The sequence below is a fragment of the Cydia pomonella genome, chromosome 1 (genome assembly GCF_033807575.1).
Source record: "Cydia pomonella isolate Wapato2018A chromosome 1, ilCydPomo1, whole genome shotgun sequence".
Classification (NCBI taxonomy): domain Eukaryota; kingdom Metazoa; phylum Arthropoda; class Insecta; order Lepidoptera; family Tortricidae; genus Cydia; species Cydia pomonella.
Window position 1 is genome coordinate 26531691 of NC_084703.1, and position 23888 is coordinate 26555578.

Here is a 23888-nt window from a genome sequence, read left to right on the forward strand (position 1 = left end):
ATACTTTGTACCTAGTCACTTATTGCATCTTAAGCATAAAACAGATCTGTTTGAAAATTTGTAATTTCAAGTTTAAAGTTTCCATTCCAAGTTTCAAAATTTATTCAGTAGTAGTTACACATAAAACTTAGTCTAAAGCAATTTGCCTAATTTATAGTACAGAGATATTCCAATATCTCTGAGACCACTCTTACATGCTATCTTGGTAAGGTTTTGCTCACACTACTGTTTTTATACAGGCTAAAAATGTTAGATATTTACATGTATCGGCTAGATCATATTTTATATGTAGATATTTAAAAAAGTCATTTAGATATCAGGAGAATGCTGTTAAGAAATTTTATTAACTTTCACATTAGTCTATTCAAGACTTGTCAGGAACTGACACAATTTCAGGTACTCAAAATATTAATAAAAGATACCTTGACAATGGAAACTTAACAACTTCCACTCATGTGAGTAATATGGAGTTATATTGTTTCTGGATAAAAGAAGGTATGATTTAAATGTTAAAATATTTTTCTAAAATTATGCACACTGAATAAATTATTTTAATTTATTGAACAAACAGGTAAAGCGACTTAAAACTTCTCTTAAATAGGTACATACCGACTTCAGAAAGTATAAACTAGGATTTTCCATAGGTATACATGTGCAATAGCTGAGTGCATGAAACAAATCAGCCTAAATAATATATTTTCGTGATGATTAACAAACGGACAACTTTTACAATAATAATCTAAACTATTGTCCCAATTTTTTTAGTTTTTTTAATTAACAAGTTTATTTTTCGTCTTGTTTGCGTTGTACACGTATGTACGTAAACCGCCGTAGGTAAGTTTTGTATGAAGAGAAACTTTTACGAACGCCTTATATTGGGCGAGTTTTAATCCTGCAACAAACATATGGAAGTATTAGGTAGATGTTGCGAAAGAAAGTAGGTATAATCAAGGTTCTTAAACGTCTTAAGATTGTTTAAAAAAGTTACCTTTGAAAATATTTGAGGACTTCGTCTGTTGATATTGGGAACAATCGAATCAGTTGCGGTTTCGAGGGCACAATTCGTGGTCTTATTGGATATATTGAGGCATACGTTTTATCTTTATTTAAGCCTTTTAACCCTGAAACAGAAAAAACTGCACATTATCTTTAAAATTCTCCGGGATCTTGCAGTAATTATCATAACCTCAAAATTTTCTAATGGTTAAGATCAACGAGCATGATTTTACTTACATTGTAGGCATCTTGACTTTGCTTATGGTCATGCACAATATTATTTAATATATTGATATTTATTTTAATGCTGGGAGCAGAAATTTCTCTTGAATTAGCACCGATTCGGAATGTAAACAAACAAGATGGACGATCCACATTCTACAGATAAAACACAGATTACACGCGATTTTGGAATTATTCGAACACAGTGTTGCTAGCCCGCGATTTTTCAAATTTGCCGCGTTTTTCTACTGACAAGATTTGCTTGACCAACTATATGTGTATTTTTTTTTAATTCCGCTACCTAAAGGTTGTCTGGAAGAGATCGCTTTTTAGCGATGAGATCGCCTGTTGTTTACCTCTTCTTTATGTGTTATATTATTTGTACCGTAAAACCACCCAACTATAGTCCAAAGCTCCCAACTATGGTCCACAATTAAACTCCAATTTTTCTCGTTCACGTGTGTATTTTACTTTATTTTTGTAGTTCTAAGGCAAAGTATGTTTATAAATGGAAGGTAAAACTAGGAGTAAACCAAAAGGAACATTTGTATAGATATTTAATTTCCTTTTGAACTTGTGGACCATAGTTGCAGTATTGGACTATAGTTGGGTAGTTTTACGGTACTGTTTCTGTATTGAGGTGTGTAATAAAGAGTATTTGTATTGTATTGTATTATTTAATCATTATGTTATAAGGGTTATTTCGACAGATATAACAGAGATACGCACCCCATATTGAGATACAATTTAGGAGGGAATTAAATGTTCTCCGGTCAGAGAGTCACTTTATCGTGTAGCTTTATCTTTACTTCAAAATAGTTGTAATATATAACTAGGCTTATGAACTGATTTATTGTTTTTATTGTTCACTATTTTTTGTTTATGGGTAGGTAAAGCGCATTGTAATTTTTCCTCAGTCTACCGTTGACCCCGAAGGCTCTTAAGTAGTATTATAAATTCATTATACGCAATATAATCCGGTTCCATCGTTTTATTTCAAAATATTTTTATGTTATTGTATAATATTTTTAGTTCAAAGTATTATTTCATTAGCATTTACGACAACGCTACCTTTCTACCTTACTAAATAAATTAAGATTAATTACAGTAGTTCAGGCTGGATAGTGAAGTGATACGAACGGCCCTTGACACCCTTGTTATTTTGCGTCGAAACTCAAACAACAACTCTGACGGACTGACACAAACAATGACCCTTGAGCTTTTGTGGTGCGGGGCCTGAAATTATTTGTGGTTTTAATTTAAAATATTGTATTGTCTATTCATGATAAAATCGGAAATATATTGGTTAGAAAATGTATATAGGCCAATCAAATTAAATCCATAAAAAGCGGTCTTAGGAAATTCACTTCTTTTCATTCCATTTATTCTTAACAATGTGCATTGTATTGAATAAAACTAAAACTAATACTTACTTATTAACTACCAATATCTAAGCCATGATTAGAAATAGACGATAAATAATTAATTACGTACTAAAATGTCATGAACTACTAAATATGTACGTATTGTCAGTAACAAAATTAAATTACGTAATAATATTACGAATTCGTGTAAAATAAAGAATGTCGTCGTTTTTAGGGTTCCGTAGCCAAATGGCAAAAAACGGAACCCTTATAGATTCGTCATGTCCGTCTGTCTGTCCGATTCTGTCACAGCCACTTTTTTCCGAAACAATAAAAGCTATACTGTTCAAACTTGGTAAGTAGATGTATTCTATGAACCGCATTATGATGTTTACACAAAAATAGAAAAAAAACAATAAATTTTGGGGGTTCCCCATACTTAGAACTGAAACTCAAAAAATCTTTTTTCATCAAACCCATACGTGTGGGGTATCTATGGATAGGTCTTTAAAAATGATATTGAGGTTTTTAATATCATTTTTTTCTAAACTGAATAGTTTGCGCGAGAGACACTTCCAAAGTGGTAAAAAGTGTGCCCCCCCCCCCCCCCCGTAACTTCTAAAATAACAGAATGAAAAATCCAAAAAAAAATATATGATATACATTGCCATGCAAACTTCCAGCGAAAATTGGTTCGAACGAGATCTAGTAAGTAGTTTGTTTTTTAATACGTCATAAAAATTAAAAAAAAAATTTTTTTCATCAAACCCATACGTGTGGGGTATCTAGGGATAGGTCTTCAAAAATGATATTTAGGTTTCTAATATCATTTTTTTCTAAACTGAATAGTTTGCGCGAGAGACACTTCCAAAGTGAAAAAATGTGTGTCCCCCCCCCCCCCTGTAACTTCTAAAATAACTGAATGAAAAATCTAAAAAGAATATATGATATACATTACCATGCAAACTTCCACCGAAAATTGATTTGAACCAGATCTAGTAAGTATGTAGTTTTTTTTTATACGTCATAAATGGTACGGAACCCTTCATGGGCGAGTCCGACTCGCACTTGGCCGCTTTTTTAATAATTTAATAATGCCATAGATGAATAAAATTAAGCACTAAACTTATATACGGTCTAATAAACTTAATACTTATTACAAATTAGATGATCGTTACAAATGTTTGCCAGACTTCATATACAAGAATTTTTATTACTAACAATGTCATGGCTATTGTAGCATCTCATAGCACCCAGCACCCAGTCCTATCTCTCTTGTGCTGTGCTCTTTTTAACCGACTTCAAGATTTCAAAAGAGGAGGTTATCAATTCGGTTGTTTTTTTTTTAAATGTTTGTTACTCCATAACTCCGTCATTTCGGAACCGATTTTGAAAATTATTTTTTTGTTTGAATTTATATATATACAGATTGGTCCCGTTTTTCAAAACTCAGTTCTGATGATAGGATCCATGAAGAATCGAGGGAACTCTTCAAATGTGAAAGGCAAACATATAATGATTTTTGTATTTTCTGTAACAAATCAAGCATTTACATTTAAAAAAGTGACATTTGATGAAGTGGAACTGCTGATGCTGATCAGAATGGAACTCTTCAACGACGCATAGTACACGTTTGGTGATTTCTCCTCTTCGCTGTGTTTGTTAGGTAAATTAAATTTTCAAAACAAATTTTTGTCAAGTTCTAGTTCTGACGATGGGGTCCATGAGGAATCGAGTGAACTCTTCAAATATGAAAGGCATGCATATAGTGATTTTTGTATTTTCTTGAACAAATCAAGCATTTACATTTAAAAAGTAACATTTGATGAAGTGGAACTGCTGATGATGATCAGAATGGTACTCTTCAACGACGCATAGTACACGTTTGGCGATTTGTCCTCTTCGCTGTGTTCGTTAAGCAAATTAGATTTTCAAAACAATTTTTTGTCAAGTTCGAGTTCTGACGATGGGGTCCATGAGGACTCGAGGGAACTCCTCAAATGTTAAAGGCATATATGGTGATCTTAGTATTTTCATTAACAAATCAAGTATTTACATTTGTGGAGGTGACATTTGATGAAGTGGAACTGCTGATGATGGACAGAACGGAACTCTTTGATGATGCATAGCTCACGTTTGGCAATTTGTTCTCTTTGCCAAGCAGTTAGGTTTTCAAGGCACATTTTTATATTTCTATCCTATTTAGTTTTTTTAATAATTATCTCTTAAATACAGTCGAATACCCTGTTGCGGGTATCTTACCAGTCAACCATAGGACAAATCTGAAATGTGTCAAGGTGGGTGCAGTGGCAAAAAAAAACATGTTTCTTCCTTTTCTACATAGTTAGGCGTAGGACGCTGTCTTTTTAATTTCATTGTATGAAATCTAAAATCAACAATAATCGTTCTTTCAACGGTCTCCCTCATTGAAGTCAGTTATTTTTCTTAAAAATTATTGTCTTTCCATAACGTTCTAGTTATCCTTCTTATTCTCGGCTACAAACTAGTCTCTGGAACTTGAGAGTATACTACCTAGCAGCAACGAACTCAGAATTCCCTAAACCCCTCTATATCTAAAGTGGTCCTGAGCCGTTTGATATTTTACCTTATTATTTTCTTATGATCTTTGCTTATTTAATTATCTATTTCTTCTACTTTTCTTCATTTATGCTTGTTTCTATTTTTTACATAAGTATTTATTTATTTGAGTGCCGTCAACCAATCATCATATTCTAAATTTAGCTACCAAAGAGTTTAGTCTGTATACTATCGGAATAGGGTGTTTAAAATTTTGCTGTATATAAATAACTGGTCTATAACTAGTTTTAAATTTCAAATTTTGTATTTGGTATGCCTAAGCTTAAGTATTTAAACAGGCCAGCGGCTATCTTAGCCTCAGTCTATATAGTCAGCTCCTAAAAAGAGCGTTTCTAAATTAAAGATCCGTCAAGAAACCCTTGCTTTTCTCGGCGTGACAGAATAAACTTATCGTAGAGACATTTAACGTATACTTACTTGCACGCCGTCCATGTGCCCCCCTTCTTCCGTAAGTTCGTGTTCTGACGATACTGGTGCGCCTTGTGTGCGCCTCTTCTACACGAGCGCACAGCTGGTGCGCCTCTTCTACAAGCGCGTGCAGTTGATGCGTGCGAGCCTGGGCTCGCTCCTGGAGCCTGGAGGGCCCGTGCCAGTCTGTACCTCCCGGATGACGGTGCGCCCTGCGCCCTCCTTCCTTTATCTAGTTTTGACTTGACCTTTTCTTCTTAACGTCATATAACTAAGCCTTGTTTGTAACTGTAGTGCCATATTGACTCAGTGTCCTTGGCTGGAAAATAAAGTAACTTACCCCTGACTTCATTGTTTTTCACTAAACCTCCTTACAATTCACCTACTGTCCATATTCTGCTCGGTTATCTACTCTTCCAAAACCCACGGAAGAGTAGGTAACGCGACACTATATCACAAATTGATTACGAGTAGTAGGTATTTAATTAATTAAATTACCCAGCAGCCTAAAGTCAAACAATAAACACCATTACATATAAATTCGTTTATGGAATAATCAGACTTTAATAGTTAATTCGGTCGGTAATTTATTGTAAAGAGCCACAGCTTGATAACACGCGGTGTGCTTCACAATGTTAAGCCTTGGGACAATCAGGTTTTTATCATCCTTACGCTTTCACAGTTGTTCAGGTTCTTTACGAAGCCCGTTAACAGCACAAGTAAGGTAACGGCACGGTAATGTAAGGATGTTAAGATCGATGAAGTGTTCTCTGCTAGATTTCGCCTGCGATATACGAACAATCGTCCTGACTGCCCTTTTTTTCAGTATTAAGGCAGCGTCAACATTATAATTGTAGCTGTTGTTCCATAGTTTAATACCACATCGTAGCTTTGACTCTACGAGAGCATGATACACCATTTTTAACTGCGCTTTGTTTAAGAAATCCCTCAGATAGCGTAAAGCAGAACGAGAAGCAATTCCACTACTTTTTGCTTGCATTTCTGTCTTCCAATTCAGTTTGCGCAAATTTAGTTCCATTTAAACTAATGTCAAGCATATCAGATTTTTTGCGTATAGTATTTTTCAAATACGATGGGTACGGTGACTGGTGTCATTTCCATAAGATTTATTTCCGCAAAATTGTATTGAAACGATATCTTGAATAATACTATAGTCGTAAATCACAGTTTTTTATACAGGAAATATAAATTAGGCACTTTTATGCCATTCAGTTGCAATCAAATGCGTAACAGGTCACAAATATTTATTTGTGTCTGCGACGTTGCTAATGTCCATATTGTGTATCGCGTTTGTATTCATTCAGCAAAACGGTAGGATCGATGCAAACGTGAGCAAATAACGCGCATAAATATGTACGAGAATAGGGAATAAGCCGCGTGCTGGCACAAACCTGGGGCTGTGCGCCCTTGCCAAGTTACATACGCACGTAATGATTTTCGTATGGTTTCAGGATACCGTTCAAAACTAAATATAATTTTGTTTAATAGTTGACGCTGAAGTTAAATTTGATCTTCTTACATCTTTACCTACTTACCTAGTGAGTTTTAAACGTTTCGTAGCAAATATAATATGGTCATTGTTCCGATAGTCGTGTCACCGAACGGTCTCATAGCGAAGAGAAACTTTGGATCCTCATTTCATCCCCTTGGGGGATTAATTTTGAAAAATCTCTTCTTAGTGGGCCCCAAGACCTTATAAGGAACCTACTTGCCAAATTTGGACTTTCTAGTCCCAGCGGTTGGGGCTGTGCGTTGATTTAAGTCTGTCAGTCAGGTCTTTCACGTTTATATATATATATATATATATATATATATATATATATATATATATATATATATATATATATATAAACGTGATATATATATAGATTAGAAGATGTTTGTAATCTTATAATCTGTTCATACATTTTTAATTTTTTAGCTCAAAAAATTATCATGTGTGGCTGTAAATCAGCGTGTATGTTACAACCGTTCAATTTCAAAATGTATGTTACCTTTGTATTTAGCATTCCCCACCAGGGGCCATCACACCCCCACGTCGGCTACATTACATTTTAATTTTGATCCCATTTTTGTAATTAGTGTCCAACAAAACCACGGAATCGATATCGATATCTTTAGGATTACTTCTGTGAAGTTTGGAGTAAAATAGTCAAACTTATCTTGTTTCCCCATACAAACTTTGGACCCCCATTTCACCCCTTTAGAGGATGAATATAGAAAAATCCTTTCTTAGTGGACCCCTAGACCTTATAAGAAACCTACTTGCCAAATTTGGACTTTCTAGTTTGGGCTGTGCGTTGATTTAAGTCAGTCAGGCAGGTCTTCACGTTTATATATAATTATAGATAATAGCCGATTGCAAACAAAAGGTTATTCAACGTTTTTGAAAATTCAACCCCTAAGGGGGTTAAAAAGGAAAATTATTTTATATGGGGTTCAAGTTTTATTTTGAGCTAGGAACTTGAAACTTTGTAAAAACGTATTTTATTAAAATAGAAGAAAACTAATTTTAGCGTTTTTGAAAGCTGATCCCTCAAGGTGGTGAAAAAGGGTTTGAAAGTTTGAATGGAGATCAAACATTTTTGCGCGGGACTTGAATCGTTGTATCACGGCATATTTTTAGAATACAACGTTTTTAAATAATTTTCTCCTAAAAAGGTTAAATAGCGGTTGAAAGTTTGAATCCATTACAAATGCTTTATAACTCCATAGAGAAATATAATGTATGATTAAAAAAAAGTTATTTTTACGTTCTAGGGAATTCAACCCCTAAGGGGCTTAAAAAGAGGATAGAAGTTTATATGTGGTACGAGTCTTCTTTTAAGCTAGGCTTAAAATGGCGTTCATTGAAAGTATTAGTCCCCCAAATTGGTGAAAAAAGGGGTTTAAAATTTGCATTAGATTGGAAAAGTGGACTTGAAAATCTTCTTAAGGGATTATATCGGGAACAATTTTTTTCATTTTTATTCACTTTATTCACTTCGTAGGTTGTGTCAGACAAATCTCACGTTGTATAATTATTAACAAGTGAATTAGTGATTAACTAATTCAACGACTTATACGACTATGCTCATGTATATAACTACCAACATACAAATCCACGCGTACGAAGTCGCGGGTAACAGCTAGTCTATCATATAAAAAGATACAATATTAAAACACAAGAAATGTTATTTCAGTGTTTTTAAAATTCTTCCCCTAGAGGGGCTAAAAGGGAGTTGAAAGTCTGTAACGGGAACGATTTGAGTAGAGACTTGAGATTCGTAGGTAGACCCAATATTAAAATGTCTTCTTTGTCCTTTCCTTTAGTCCCAGTTCACACACAATATTACACGACGTTGAATGTGTCTATCGGGAAATAAGTCCACACGAACGAAGTCTTCGGCAGCAGCTAGTTAAATAGCTAATAAACCTGTAAAACCATACTTTGAAAGACTTAAATAATTTACTAAAATAATGGGTGTATTAGGGATGGGTTGGGAGGAGGTAACCCTTGATATTTGCGAATAACAGATTTTTAATTTTTGAGACGTTTTACTTTGAATACACACGTGATTTTCTGTCACTTTTAAGGCAACTTTAAGAACGCCATAATGAAGATATTTACGAGTTTCCAGCGAAATTATCTCTCATTCCGAGGTGATTTTTTTTATTTTATTTAACTGGTTATATAAAAACCGTAAAACGTGGAACAGGAGATAATGACAATATTTTGAATTTGTCGCGTTTTTCAGGTTTAATTTCCAAAATATCGAATCTAGAAGAAAAATTGTGAGGACCAAACTTGTAGAAAATCAAATTTCCTACAATTTTTGTCCTCACGGTTTTACTGTAAAATCAAAAATGGCCGTTTTATTCCAGAAAAACCGTTTTTCGAATATACACAGGAGCCTGATTCAGTCAACTTTTTGAATTTACACCCCCAGTGATCCCCCCAAGGGACCTACGAAAAAAAAACCAAGAACTAATTAATCACGGGTAGGGTCGGTTTTTTGGATATAATGACTGTACTATAAAACTACTGTCATATTTATCACATTCCCGTAAAACATTTGAAGCTTTTGCACGATTATATGTATAAGTACCCCGTAAAATTCAGTTGTCTAACCTTCTCTACATAACTATGACAATACTTTTGTCATTAATCACAATGTTCAGGTGATAGGAGACAGGGGCGTGATGTGGGATCCATCACAAGCGGTAAGGGATTATAGTCAGTCGCAATTACGGCAGATGATGCATGGATGGCGGCCGCCGGGTTCTAAGAGCCACTTAATGGTTACAATTTCATAACTCAATGTCACCACAAATTGAACGTACTCAATTAAAAGTTGTTAACGTGATCTACATTATATTTATATAGTCTGTTTTTGCAGTAGATACGAGTATGTTTAACAAAGGACACTTGTGCAATAACCCGACTGGCATGTATGCGTCATATGTTTATAATGAGTCGACTTTGCTCAGGAAATACACACTTGGTTCTTGTTACTTCTGCCGAACACCCGTTAATTATACGACAATGTATATTTCAATTACAGTGTTCTTTTTGTTTGTCATTTTTAAAAACCTAGTTGTGTGTTGCAATAAAGATGACTGTAAGTATGAAAATAATGCTTGGCCATGCAGTAAACGCAAAATTCTCTTCTTAACCTTTTTGTAGTTATTAATATTGGGACCGTACGAAGTGCATGGTAGGGGTAAGTAAAGCGATCCCAGCGCATAAGGTGGTAAAAATTAGAACTAACTGCGGATAGTGTCTTTAACATTTCATACAAGTTATATGGCTCGAAATGAAACTTTCATTTACGATTATTCCTGAAATATTCATTTAAATTGTATGGTGTAAGGGACCATTGTAATCTGTATGAAATGCTTAATATAATCAACATATTTGATAATTATTAATACTGTATCTGTGTAAATAGCTTTGCAAATGCCACATACTATGACATCTTTTTCTAGAAGTTAAGAATGGGTATAGTAAGTTATCCCTAAAAGATAGACATTCAACATCGCGGACTTTTTTGTAGACCCATGAAAGAGAGACAACCCCACCATACATCGTTATATTTCAACCAATTTACACAAAACCTTAGTAAGTTAAATACCTAAGCCTTCCTCAAGAATCACTCTATTTATAGATAAAAGTCGTATGAAAATCTGTTCAGTAGTTTTAAGTTTTGGAGTAGTTTTATAAGATGTATGTCTAGGTTGCGTGACAGTCGTGCACATAGCGAATAATCTTTGTAAAACTTCATCATATTTAACAATGTAACAATTATAGTATTTTATGCAACAGTTGTATAAGAAGGGTCAAAAAAGGCAAGTGGCGTGAGTTACAATGTGAGCCGGAGCCGAAGACGTAGGCGAACATTGTAAAGGAATACGCCACGAGCATTTTTTGACCTACTTATACAACGTTGCATACAATATTTTTCCTACGAGTCAACAAAAATAAACCTTAATTTAGGTAAAAAAAGCAAAAGTAATAGCCAAGACGCGCGAGCATACCTTGTTACGCGTCCGGCCCGCCCCGGGCCGCGGCCGGCCGGTCAGCGACACCTCGTAACTCATGAGGCCCTGGTACTTGCTACTTGCTAAATTAAATTTTTGGACAGTTTTTTCTCAATTTTGGCCACCGTAGCCTACGGAGACTAACAAAGCAACGCTAAGCGGTCTTCGTAGTCTATGGGTGTTGCTATATTACGGGTGTCACATGCGTGTTTCTGACTTATGAAGTAATTATTTTTACTATGCAACCAAATGAATATTTTGTAAGTTGGCAGCAATGCACTTAGTTTAAAGGTTAAAAGGTTAAGAGGTCTAAGAAGAATTACTTGCTTTTGTGATTAAATGAGAATTAAAAAAATATATATTTGTATTAAAACAAGGTTGATATCAGAAATATTTTATTTTCAGTAATAATTATAGTTAATAGTACAATTAGTGCAGTTCATAGTTATGTTGTGAGTTCTTCCATGTAAATTAAGTGTCTGACTAGTCAGGCATGGTGTATTTTCAGGTTCCTGCTGTTGTGATAATTCCTGTGGGTCAAAGTTAGAGGGGCTATGTGTAATCCAAGTGTTGTTGGCACGTGACGGTCCTGGTTGGTTAACAGGGCGGGGTGTAACCAAAGTGTTGTTAGCATGTGACGGTCCTGGTTGAGGTTCAGTATTAACAGGTACATTAAGACCAGATTGGAATGTGGATGAAGAAAATTCTGTGGGCTCTTGCGGCTTTACATTAATTGATTTTGCAATTTGTTTTCCAATTTTTAATTTGTTATCAACGGAGTTTTCTATGTATCCTTCTGCTACATTACTTGACCGCCAACCTCCATGCCTCTTCAAAGTTGTTATGTCAGCTCCTGAGTCGGCAAGTAATGTAGCAGAGGTTCTCCTAAATGCATGTCCAGTGTAAAGATTTGCATCAGGCAAATTTAAGTACTGAGCGATATTATCTCTCGGCATATTCCCAAACTTGTTTAAGCCTATTACCTGGGCAGTGCACCTTCCTCTTTGAAAATTCTGAAAGAAACGGTCACTTTTGCCCTTAGAAGACCGCAGACTCTGATATTTCTTGACTATTTCTGCAAATGGGCCGTCAATAGTGAAGGACCTGGGAATTTTATTTTTTGTATTTGGTATTTTGACAAGAAGTATGTCCCCATGTGTTTCTATATCTTTTACTGATACATTTGTGAGCTCTTCGCGTCTGCATGCGCCACAGACTCCAAATATAAGAGCAACCTATGAACAAAGTTACATATTTATTATATATTGTAAGACAATTGTTTATTTCATTCTATTTTTTTTAACTTCCTACTTTATTTTTAGAGTTAATTTACTTAAATTGTGTACATATTTTATTAGATTTATATTTAAGTTTATACCTTTGTAGCTAGATGTTGCTGATCTGGAGCTTCATTAATAAACGTCTCAATTTGTTCAGCTGTTAGTACCTTCGATTTTTTACTCTGAAATCCTGCACTTTGCCTTTTTTAAGAAAGCAGTCAATCTGGTGTAAGTTTTTATATCTATGTCATGTTTTAACTTTATAACAGCTTTCAACATAGAATATTTTGACCATAATGTTGTTGGCCGATAGGTTTCAGACAGCTCTTGAAAATAGGCCATCAAAACAGTCTCTGAAAAAGACTTTGCGTCATGTAAGGTTTTCCACTCGATAAATTTTACATAGACGGCATTATATTGGTTTTTAGATTTTTCTGGAATAACACAGTCATTGGCAATTGCTGCTCTAGCACGAATGTCTGGTGGTGTCATATCAATGTCTGAATCACTCATTTTCAATATTTTTTTATAACTTCTCGTACCAAATTATATATTTATATGCGTTAATGTGTTTAAATAATGTTAGAAGTTATTTCAAAAGGGCGGGCTGATTTGCTTTTAAACTTTTTTTTCTAGGCATACCTATGCTTGTATCATTCAGCCAAATCAAAGAACGATTTTTAGGAAAGTAAATATTTCATACATAGATACCTAAGACAGAGTAGGCTATAAAATGCAAATTCTTAATATTTTTTCGTCATTTATATATTAATGAATACTTTAAATAAATACTCCTAGTATTCGTAAGCGTTTTTAATTTCATAATTTCCAAGTAAAAAATCTAATATAAAATTACTGCGTTTCGAAAGTATAGTTTGGAACTAAAAAGAAAAAAGCACTAGTTCGAGAAATTGAGCTTCTCGCACGCTACGCAGCCACAAAAAGTACCACTTTTTGAGCAACTGTATTAAAAAAAATATTATTGATTTTGGCCGTCGTACAATTTAATTAAACAACTTTTTTTGAAAATCTTATTTGCTTAATAAACACAGCGAAGAGGACAAATCGCCAAACGTGAACTATGCGTCGTTGAAGAGTTCCATTCGGATCAACATCAGCAGTTCCACTTATTATATGTCACTTTTTTAAATGTATATATTTAATTTGTTAAAGAAAATACATAAATCACTATATGTTTGCCTTTAACATTTGAGGAGTTTCCTCGATTCCTCATAGATTCTACCATCTGATTTCGACTTTGACAAAAATTTGTCGTGAAAACCTAATTTGTCTACCAAACATAACGAAAACGACAAATCGACAAGCGGAAACTATGCGGTGAAAAATAAGCAAATACACTTATTCTTTTGTTTTTACGTTAGTTATGTATGGATACCTAACTTATTTATTCTATTATAAATATAAATTAAATATTGAGTGAAATATATTATAAGAACTATATATATAACTCAATATTTCCTCACTGCGGGGAAGACGATATTAGGTAAACTAAACGTTTTCTCCAGTCATTTAACGGTCAGAAAAAAAATTCAATAAAATATCGTCATAACCTGTTTATATATACACATGCACATGCCAAATGCATGCCTTATTGCATCTACACATGTATAATACGTTTTTAAGTAGATTTTTTATTATTTTAGTAGTTTATTAAACATTTAAATAAATAGCTACTTAATAGGATATATTTCAAGAAAATTTGAACATAGCCAGGCCATAATATAATGTCATTATTTGGTGGCCCTGACCTAGGTCAATATTAGTATTGATTTCAACCTTTCTATTATTATATTATACAATAATAATAATTATTATGATTTAAAACATATAAGTATTTGTCAAAAGTAAAACAATTTTTTCTATCTAGAATTCTTGCATATAGTGAATAAAAATAATTCAGGTTCTAATTTAATATTTAGCGAAACTATAAAATGACAGGGTTATTAAGTGCTGGTACCTTGTGTTTCAGTGGACAAAATCGACAGCGTTCATCAAGAGGAGCCTTGTTCTAACAAGGGGGGAATGTGCGTCATAGCACCAGATTGTCCTGACGGCCTTTTAACTCAAGATAGTGGTCTTTGTCCTTCACAGCAAAGCGATAGCGTCGAATGTTGTTATGGAAGTAAGTTTTTAATTTCATTGTATGAAATCTAAAATCTACAATAATCGTTCTTTCACCGGTCTCCCTCATTGAAGTCAGTTTTTTTTTCTTAAAAATTATTTTGTCTGGTGGTGTAAGAACGGACGGACCTATAACTTCGGTCCTACTGCCAGTACCATAGAGTTTACTACCGCAAAATAACCGGTTTTACCCGCTGAGTAATATATAGAAGAATTGGCCTACCAGTAATTCTTTTTTATTTTTTTGCATTTTTTTCGTCCGATCTTACACCATGCGCTCAATATTCAAGAAATTATGGTTGTCAAACTTTTAGATATGGGGTCAATGAATCCATGTGGGATCAATGAACCACATGGGTTCATTGACACCATAAACTCGGTAGGTTGAAAGAAGGTGATGAAAGAGGACATATGAATAAAATAATATGAAAATGGAGGAATTTATACGACCAAATCTTAATCAACCAAATTTTGATCGGTCTGCTATTATTAAGATAGAAACAATTATTTTTAAATAATTTATCAGTTAAGTATGTGGTACAGTGTTGGTACAATTAACAAGTATTTAGCAGTCAATTGCAGTAAGATCAGTCTATACTTAATTTACTGACGTAACGCCATAATTGTCATAAGTAATGAGTAGGTTGTAATATATTGCCGCTCGAAAATAAGAGAGGAATTAGGTTCTGGTAGTTAAGGCAAAATATGTACCTATTTAATATCAGTGGGCCCCTTAACAGGATTTTAATCCGGGGCCTCCTGCAGTCCTGCTTCATGAGCTGGGTCACTTAGTACCTACTAGGCTAGGAGGCCGCTGAAGACTAAATTTAAATTATTTGAAATAAAGAAACTCTCATACGTAGATGCAACCAACGTGGAAATCAATACACTCATATTTTAGGCAGTTGTATAATTAACTCTGTTTATAGTACATTACAAGTGCGACAAACAGGAAATTCGAAACGAGTGGCGATAAATTAAACACGACGTTAACGTTTTACAGTACATATGTCCCTTTAAATTTTCGACTTGTAACGTAATGTGCTAATTATCGCACTAGTGCGGTAAAGTAGTTCCATATGTACTGTAAAATTGGTTTCATAGCACTTAAACCTACTTCTCATTTAAATTTCTGGATATGTAAAAAAAATCCATTATGTATACGGAATATATCAAACCAAAAAAAGTATATGATGTACATTAAGGTGAGTTCGGCAAAGTTTCGGACGTTTTTAGGTGGGTTGAGATGATGTTGGATTTTATTCCCGATGTCATCCACGTACGAGTTCGAGTCACAAATTGCACACGACTAAATTAAAAACAGTGACAAGTGAACAGTAACAATTTACACGACTAAAATTTAAATCAGTGACAAGTGGCTCAACATTCTTGTGTGGTGATTGTATGCGAACTGTAAGGGGGAATTTCAAGGGGCATCACTTTTTAGCTTGGCAACATCGGGTTTCTTGCCTAGAAACACCACTACCAGGATAAGAAGTGAAACTGCGTTCTTATAATTATGCTTACAACATAGTTCTGGTGATCTTTGTCGGTTTATCGAGACTGTAGTCGCTAACGCCCACGTAAACTCAGTGTATCTCGCGCGCACCGAAACACGCACTGCAAGTGAGATGACACAATTACACATTACACATTATTTATTTATTTATTTATTTATTATTTATACTATTAAACGTTTCGAAGTTACGGCTATGCTTTTTTTTATACGAACGTTTGATTATACGAAAAAAGTTACTGATCTGCAATATTAATCTAGAGTAAACTTCGTAGCTAATAACAACGTTGTTTCAGGTTCTGTTAAGGAGACAAGGTGCAGGAAATTAGGAGGAGAATGCAAACCATTGTCCGAGTTGTGTCATGTGCGTCCTGTCTATCAACATGCTACGGATTGTCCTGAAAGTACCACATGCTGTATCTTGCTATAGGTGTAATAATATTTTAAGGGTACCTTATGGTTGGTGTGGAGTTGTATATATCCCAGTAATCTATAATCAATAAGCTATCGATAACACCAAAGATAAATAAATCTCCTAAGTAAGTACTCAACTTAGGAGATTTATTTATAGTAAGTACTCATGGAGATATAATATTTTGAAAATATAATTGTAATGTAAGCTATTTTACAAAATAGACGTTTAAAGTTTAGCCACCTAAAAAAACTATGCTGCTGAGGTAAATTACATAGTTGACTTCAAATAATAAACCTTAGACTCCTGAGACTAAAAGAATCTTGCGACATGTTTTACAAATCGAAACCTTTGACATCTACAGATTACTTAATATTTTGTATGAAAGATATTTTTACTCGTATTATAAATGATAGACTGAGAGGACACTCTGAGACTGACACAGACGCAGAGTAGTAGCAACCATATAATAATGCATTGTATGCCACATCATAATCAAAGCGTTGTCTGAATCATGATATCGCATAGTTCACGATGGAAAGTTTTCGGGTTTTTGAGTATGACTTACGCGTTTTACGTCATTACCATGTAACGCTCTATAATTGCCACGTAACGGTTAAGTACCTATGTTCACTTATGCGCCGTCGCCGTCGGAAAGGTTCCAAAATTAAGTAATTTCCACTTGGATAACATTCGGCAATTTCGCATATTTTTGTATAGGAATCGAATTTTCCATTTCCAAACTGAAAGTTTCCTTCGTTACCTATGAATTTTTTGGGAACTTTTCCGTCTCTGGAAAGTTTCCACAACTTACACATCTGTAGGTATGCTATGTACGAGGGGTGGTCCAAAAGTAATGATAATCAGTATGAAAGATGCATAAAATGTTTAATAAAATAATTTATTTTTCTACGTAATCTCCTTCCAAGTATACACACTTAGACCATCGTTTCTTCAGACCACGAATTCCTTTAAAAAAAAATCTTTTTCTTGACCCTCCAAAAATGCCTCCACAGCAGCCATTACGTCGCCATCATTCAAAAATTTGTTGCCTCTAAGATCTTCCTTCAGCCTAGATATAAGAGATAAAAGTCGCTGGGGGCTAGGTCTGGCGAATATGGGGGGTGTTCCAGCAATTCGAACCCTGAATCACGGATGGCAGCCATCGCAACGCCGGCCTTGTGGGCTGGTGCGTTGTCCTGGTGAAACAAGATGCCAGCTCGAAGTTTACCTCGCCGCTTTTCTTTGATTGCCTCTCTCAATCTGCGTATTTGGTCAGCGTAGTAGAAGCCCGTAATAGTGGTTCCCTTTTCCAGGTATTCGATCATTGTGACTCCCTCAGCATCCCAAAACACTGAAGCCATGACCTTACCAGCGGTGCTACCTTGAATTTCTTCGGTGTAGGGGAAGACGCTCGCTTCCAGGTCATAGTTTGCTGTTTGGTCTCAGGATCGAAATGGTGGATCCAAGACTCGTCCATGGTTACAAACCGACGCAAAAATGTTTCGGGATCAGTTTGATAATTGAAATCTCACATCGTATTTTCTTTTGTTCAGCCGTTAACATTCTAGGCATCCAGCGAGCGGAGACTTTTTTCATGTGTAGTTCATCAGTTAAGATTCTTTGAATGCTGCCATACGAGATGCCTGTGAGCTCAACTAGATGCCTGATAGTCATCTTTCTATCTGTTAAAACGAGATTGATGTTCATGAATTTTTTTACGTTTTCTCCAGTAATGGCGACAGATGGACGGCCTTCGCGATGTTCATCTTGAGTGGATGTTCTTCCCAAGTTAAACTCCGTTGATCACCGTGCCACTGTGGAATACGGTGGAGCGGACTCGCCCAGTGTTCCCACTAATTCAGCGTATATATCTTTAGTACACATTTTTTTCAACAGAAGTATTTAATAAGTTAATAACCGCTCTCACCTCAGTTTTCTCCATTTTTGCTTTATTGTTCCGACTACTCGTGAAAAAACAGCTGCAACTCTCTGACAGATACATATTTTTTAATTTTTAATTTTTTATTTACTAAGGAGTCTTTATGGCCAGTAACGGCATACCTATTTATTTTAATCCGATTCAATAAGTATTCAGTTATCATTACTTTTGGATCACCCCTCGTAATAATATTTCTGATTTCAGTTTTTAAAGGTTACAATATTATCGTTTACCGTGTCATGCTTCTTTTTCGCTCTGGTTTGGAAGGTGATAGCCACAATGACGGCAGGCAGTGCTGACGGCAATGCACAGAAGAGCGCCACGTATATGTCGGTTTTGGTTAGAATCTAATATTATTATATTTGGTCCATCTATGTATATGTGGTCACCACGCAATAAATGATGTTGTTCGCAGGGCTTTGGTCTCAGCCAACGTTCCCTGTATGAGCCTTCGGGGGTTTGTGCCGTTCGGATGGCAAAAGGCCAGATGGTCTTTCGTTAGTTCCTTGGCAGAACGGTCGGTGCTTCTTATGGGACGCCACGTGTGGTAGCACGGATCCCTTTCTTTCGCATAATTATCGAGTCATAATGTAATGATGACTGAATGACTTATGGCGAAAGAATGATTTCGAAAAACATTTAATTATCTCTAAAACTAGGCCTACTCCAGAAAATTTTATATGACATTTTAGTTTCTAAATATTACCAGGAATGCTTAGTTAAAATGTCTCGCAATGCACACGGGCACCTTGTATATGAACGCCGGGACCCGACATGATCGAGACCCGGCACCCATACTCTTAATTTAATCATGAGTATAATGTCCCCGCATTATATACGGGCAACACTATCCCATGTTCATGCTATTTGATACTAATATTGTGAGATTACGTGTTGTTGAATAGGTTAGGTTTGTTTTATGGCAATCCTGAAAAGTTACGCGTTTCTGAGAAAAAAACAAATTATGGCTAACGAAAACAAGACATTATGACTTAAAACTTTAGGGGAAACAATAGAGATCCGTGGAAGCACCTTTGCACCGTCTCATTTGACTCACACCATCAGTGCTGCTGGTTCGGCTGCAGATTATGCGGCCAAACAGAAGCATATAAAGTACTCTGCCTTGGAACCAACGTATGATTTCATAACTGGCTGCGGTGGACGCTGCGGAATCTTGGGGTGCGGAGGCTAAAGAGTTTTTGTGGGAATTGGGTCGGCGACTAAGAGAAAGGGGTTGCGATCCTCGCTCAGGATCGTATCTGGTCCAATAGATCTCCTTGGCAATTCAACGGGGCAACGCTATCTGTGTCATGGGGACTTTTGGACCGGCTGCGGCCCTTGGTGGGGACTTGGCCTAATTTAATTTAGTGTTAAGATTGACAAAGCCTGTTGCTTTGTTAGTAGGTGACGAAGCCTGTAACTGATTTGTTTCTGGAAGCACTTGACGAAGCCTGCACGGAAAAAACAGTTATGTTAAATTTACTGATGATTTGTAAAATTTACAGAGATATCTGTTAAATTTACAGATTTCTCTGTAAATTTTACAAATTATCTGTAAATTTTACAAAACTATTTTTTCCGTGTGCGTTGCTGATCATGAACTATGAATGGACTTGTTTTTTTTATTATTACTATAATAAATCTATATTAGTTCTTATATCTGGGAGCACGGCAGTGCCCCCGCCATATAGAGAAAAAAAGCGGCATGGCCGTACCATCCTTTTCTCGTAGCAGTTCAGCAGTCCATTTACGACGCCCCTATAAATTCGTCATGGATAAAACTAGAAGCCTGAATTTTTAGTAACCAAGCAGGCATTGTATAAACTCAGTATATTTCAAATTTCATTAAACTTGAACTAGTAGTTTAAGAATTTTAAGTAGTTAAAGTTTCTTCATTTTGTCACTCACTGTATATATTGTACACGATATATATTGGTGTTATTGAAATAGTACTGCCAAACTGCGAAACAGTTTGACGGCAGTTAGTTTCGCTCTGGATATACATTTGTGTCAATTAAATATAAACATGCTGTATTATCTTCATTTAATAACTAAGCATACAAAATTAATTCTAATTATTCTATTAAGCACAGGGTCAGCAAAGACGGATCCACTTTTTATAGGTTCCATAGTAATTTGACACCTCTCTTCTGCTCCAGCGGGCATCTATTAAATAGTTACTTGTTATTTATTTCATGTTAAGTAGGCACTTTTAGATAAATTGCGTTAGACTTGTACCACCCTAAGCCATGATCAAGCAGGCGCGATAAATCCCGCCTGTGTGATAGTGTAACGTATCCCCCGCATTACAAGCACGCTAAAATTCTTATTTATGTCCTCGAAAAGAAAGGAAGACGACAATGGTTTGTACATATTATACTTGACTAGATACGAAAAAGGGCCTGAAATATAAGTAAAGATACTTTTTCAACACACTTGCTCAAAACGACGTTTTTATTCCACCGATTTTTGGCTCATAATCCAAGATATTAAACACGCGTGCTTTATAGGGTTCCGTAGCCAAATGGCATAAAACGGAACCCTTATAGTTTCGCCGTGTCCGTCTGTCTGTCTGTCTGTCTGTCCGAGGCTTTGCTCCGTGGTCGTTAGTGCTAGAAAGCTGAAATTTGGCAAGGATATATAAATCAATAAAGCCGACAACGTCGTATAATAAAATCTAAAAATTTAATTTTTTTTAGGGTACCTCCCCTACACGTAAAGTGAGGTGAATTTTTTTTTCGCTTCAACCCTAGAGTGTGGGGTATCGTTGGAAAGGTCTTTCAAAACTAATAGGTGTTTTTAAGAAACATTTTTTGATAAAGTGAATATATTCGGAGATAATCGCTCCGAAAGAAAAAAAAATGTGTCCCCCCCCCTCTAACTTTTGAACCATAGATCCAAAAAATATGAAAAAAATCGTGGAAGTAGAGCTTAACTAAGACATTAAATGAAAACTATAGCAGACATGATCAGTTTAGCTGTTTTTGAGTTATCGCAAAAAGTTTTCCCTTCATAGTAAAAAGACTTACTTTAATTAGGTACTGATTATGCAAATTTGCCTATTTGTTTAACTCGGGTGAAAGGTACCGTTTCATCCCTTGGTTAACAATTTACTATACTTTAAGCTCCAGTTTAGCTTATTGTGACGGAAGAGTAACTACGGAACCTTACACTGAGCGTGGCCCGACATGCTCTTGGCCGGTTATTCAGTATATTATAACACTCGTGCTTTTTCATTATATTATCCGCCTGAGTTAAAAAGGTAACTGATTGCTAATAATATGCATGTATGGAAGGCAGAGTTTTATGAATGGAAATGGAGCCTTCTTAATTTGGTCAAGTAATACATTTTTTTAAACCAACTATTAGGTTTCAAATCTTAGTTCAAAGAGGTTTTATCACACCAAAGATAATTTATAGATTAAATTATCTCGTAAATTACATTAATGAATAAACATAACATTTTATCGATTTGATCTCCATCCGTCGAATAGAAATCCGTGGATTGGGGTTACTTTGATTCCTGGGTTTACTTTGATAAAAACTTTACCTCAGGTTCAAACTCAAATATTACGCTTTCTGAACGCATCCTTTGGATATTTTTTACGGTTGGCAAGATTGAACGTCACTGCCAGTTTTTGATTTATGTTCGAGGGATAAACCACGTCGATCGATGAGAAAAAAATTAAAATATGTAAGTATTCGTTTTGTGTATTTTTAATAGCCTGTATAACTTCTAATGTACTATGTTCTATCTAGTAAATACATACATTCGATGTAAATCATTGAATCAGGCATATATCGGCCTATAACATCGATGCTTGTTGCAAGTCATAATCATGGCGGCCATTTGTATTTTTTCGGATTTTGTGGCATGGGGTGTCATTGATCGCTTATAAGGGTTTACTTTGATCATTGATCAATGACACCCCGCGAAATATAGATTTATTAAAAGATAGTTAATAAATGGTTTCTTAACTGATTTTTGTTTTGTTGTTTTAGAATAATGCCTTGATCATTTAAAAAAAACGATTAGTTTCCCGAGCATATCGGAACTACTATGAAAAAGTTTTAAACCTGTGACAGAAGAAGTTAAAGCCAGGCTGTCTATACGCCAAGCATCCGAACATCATGGTGTTGTCGATTACATATTGTTGGTAAAGTTTGATAACTTTTTATTGTTCAATAATTATGCTTCTAAACATAAATAACTAAAACATGACACTGTTTTGAAATAAACTTGAATTTTCTTAAACTATCCTTGTTTTTTATTGTCAAAATAACCCCAAATGCACAAAAATCCTTATAAATCCTAAACCTGTGGATTTTTTTTAACGTTTTGAAGTTGTACTCTCTATAGGGGTTACTATCGAATTCCGTCGAAAAAAGGGGGGTATCAAAGTAACCCCAAGTTCAGTTTAAAGTTGATCACCACTTTTTTATTATATTTCAAGCGATACAAAAAAAAAATTATAATATTAGAGAAATCGACAGAGGAGCAAAAACCGATACTGTAATTTTTTTTTTTAATTCCATATTCGGGGAGATAATTACATATTAATTTTGAAATTGATCAAAGTAACTCCACTACGAAAATAGTAGCTTTTTCACATTTTTTAAAATGGCTGTTTGACGATTTCGTTCGCGCCTGTGCCTTGCGCGCGCATCATTGGAATCGTGCGAAAAAAATAACGCTCCAGCTATTTTCCGTAGGTATTTGTCATAAAATTTGAATAGCTTTGCATGTTTTTAGTTTATATATAGACGAAAATGTCATTTTCAAGCATTGAAAATGTAGAACCAAAGTGTAGACACATAAAATTGACGCTGCCAGTAATACTAATAGAGGCAAGAGCCGAGAACGATAGCCTTTTACCATCAAAATCGGGTGAAAAATAATCGGCGGCATATAAAACTTTTATTCAATGGAAAATCAGCAAAAACGCCCAGTCTTTCTTGGAAAACGTGTTGGTAGCTCACTTCAATGAACTGGCGAATATATGCCTACTTCGACGTTAAAACTGTAAGCCACCATTTTGAAAATTGTACTTTTTCTGTTTTGATAAGAAAAAATCTAATTTATAAGTTTTGTTTTTTTCCTCGCAAGTGTGTTGAAAAACGTCGTATGAAACGCGTGTGAATTGGTCATTACATACAATATCGTCGTGTGTAATGACCAACATAGCAGACTTGTACCATAATGTACTATTAAGTAACAATATTTGCAAGTCACGTTTTAGAGTTATGTAAGTCGTTATATATATGTATCCTTGCGTTGGTGTGGTGAAAAAAGTTGTATTTCACTCGGAAGCAATGTTTGTTTATCACATTCACTACAAACGTTCTCGTAGGGCGACGCGACGCTCGGAGCGTACGTTTTCCCGCTTTGTAGAAGAAACCGACTACGAACAGAGAACCCGCTATGAATGTTTGAAATGTCACCGTTTTTAAAAATTAGCTTGCTTTA

General features: G+C 35.2%; 1 protein-coding gene and 3 long non-coding RNA genes across 4 annotated transcripts in view; 2 read left to right on the forward strand and 2 right to left on the reverse strand.

Annotated features, from left to right (window-relative positions):
- Nucleotides 1-207: 207 nt before the first annotated feature.
- LOC133518912 (uncharacterized) lies at nucleotides 208-1502 on the reverse strand. The gene is made up of 3 exons (XR_009799550.1): nucleotides 1234-1502; nucleotides 989-1121; nucleotides 208-892 (listed from the first exon to the last, which is right to left on the reverse strand). It is a non-coding gene; the product is annotated as an uncharacterized LOC133518912 (long non-coding RNA).
- Nucleotides 1503-3556: 2054 nt separating this feature from the next.
- The window catches only part of LOC133518919 (uncharacterized), a 63891-nt gene continuing 43559 nt past the window's right edge, over nucleotides 3557-23888 (forward strand). Inside the window, exon 1 of the long non-coding RNA XR_009799551.1 lies at nucleotides 3557-4750. This is a non-coding gene — a long non-coding RNA (uncharacterized LOC133518919). The remainder of the gene's footprint in view (nucleotides 4751-23888) is intronic.
- Nucleotides 8386-22679, forward strand: LOC133518899 (U-scoloptoxin(19)-Sm1a). Its single transcript, XM_061852679.1, has 4 exons — nucleotides 8386-10210; nucleotides 14400-14552; nucleotides 16364-16471; nucleotides 22424-22679. Exons 1-4 carry the CDS (start codon nucleotides 10000-10002, stop codon nucleotides 22426-22428), a joined length of 477 nt encoding a protein of 158 aa, XP_061708663.1. The 5' UTR covers nucleotides 8386-9999; the 3' UTR covers nucleotides 22429-22679.
- Nucleotides 12198-14298, reverse strand: LOC133518907 (uncharacterized). The gene is made up of 2 exons (XR_009799549.1): nucleotides 12508-14298; nucleotides 12198-12364 (listed from the first exon to the last, which is right to left on the reverse strand). It is a non-coding gene; the product is annotated as an uncharacterized LOC133518907 (long non-coding RNA).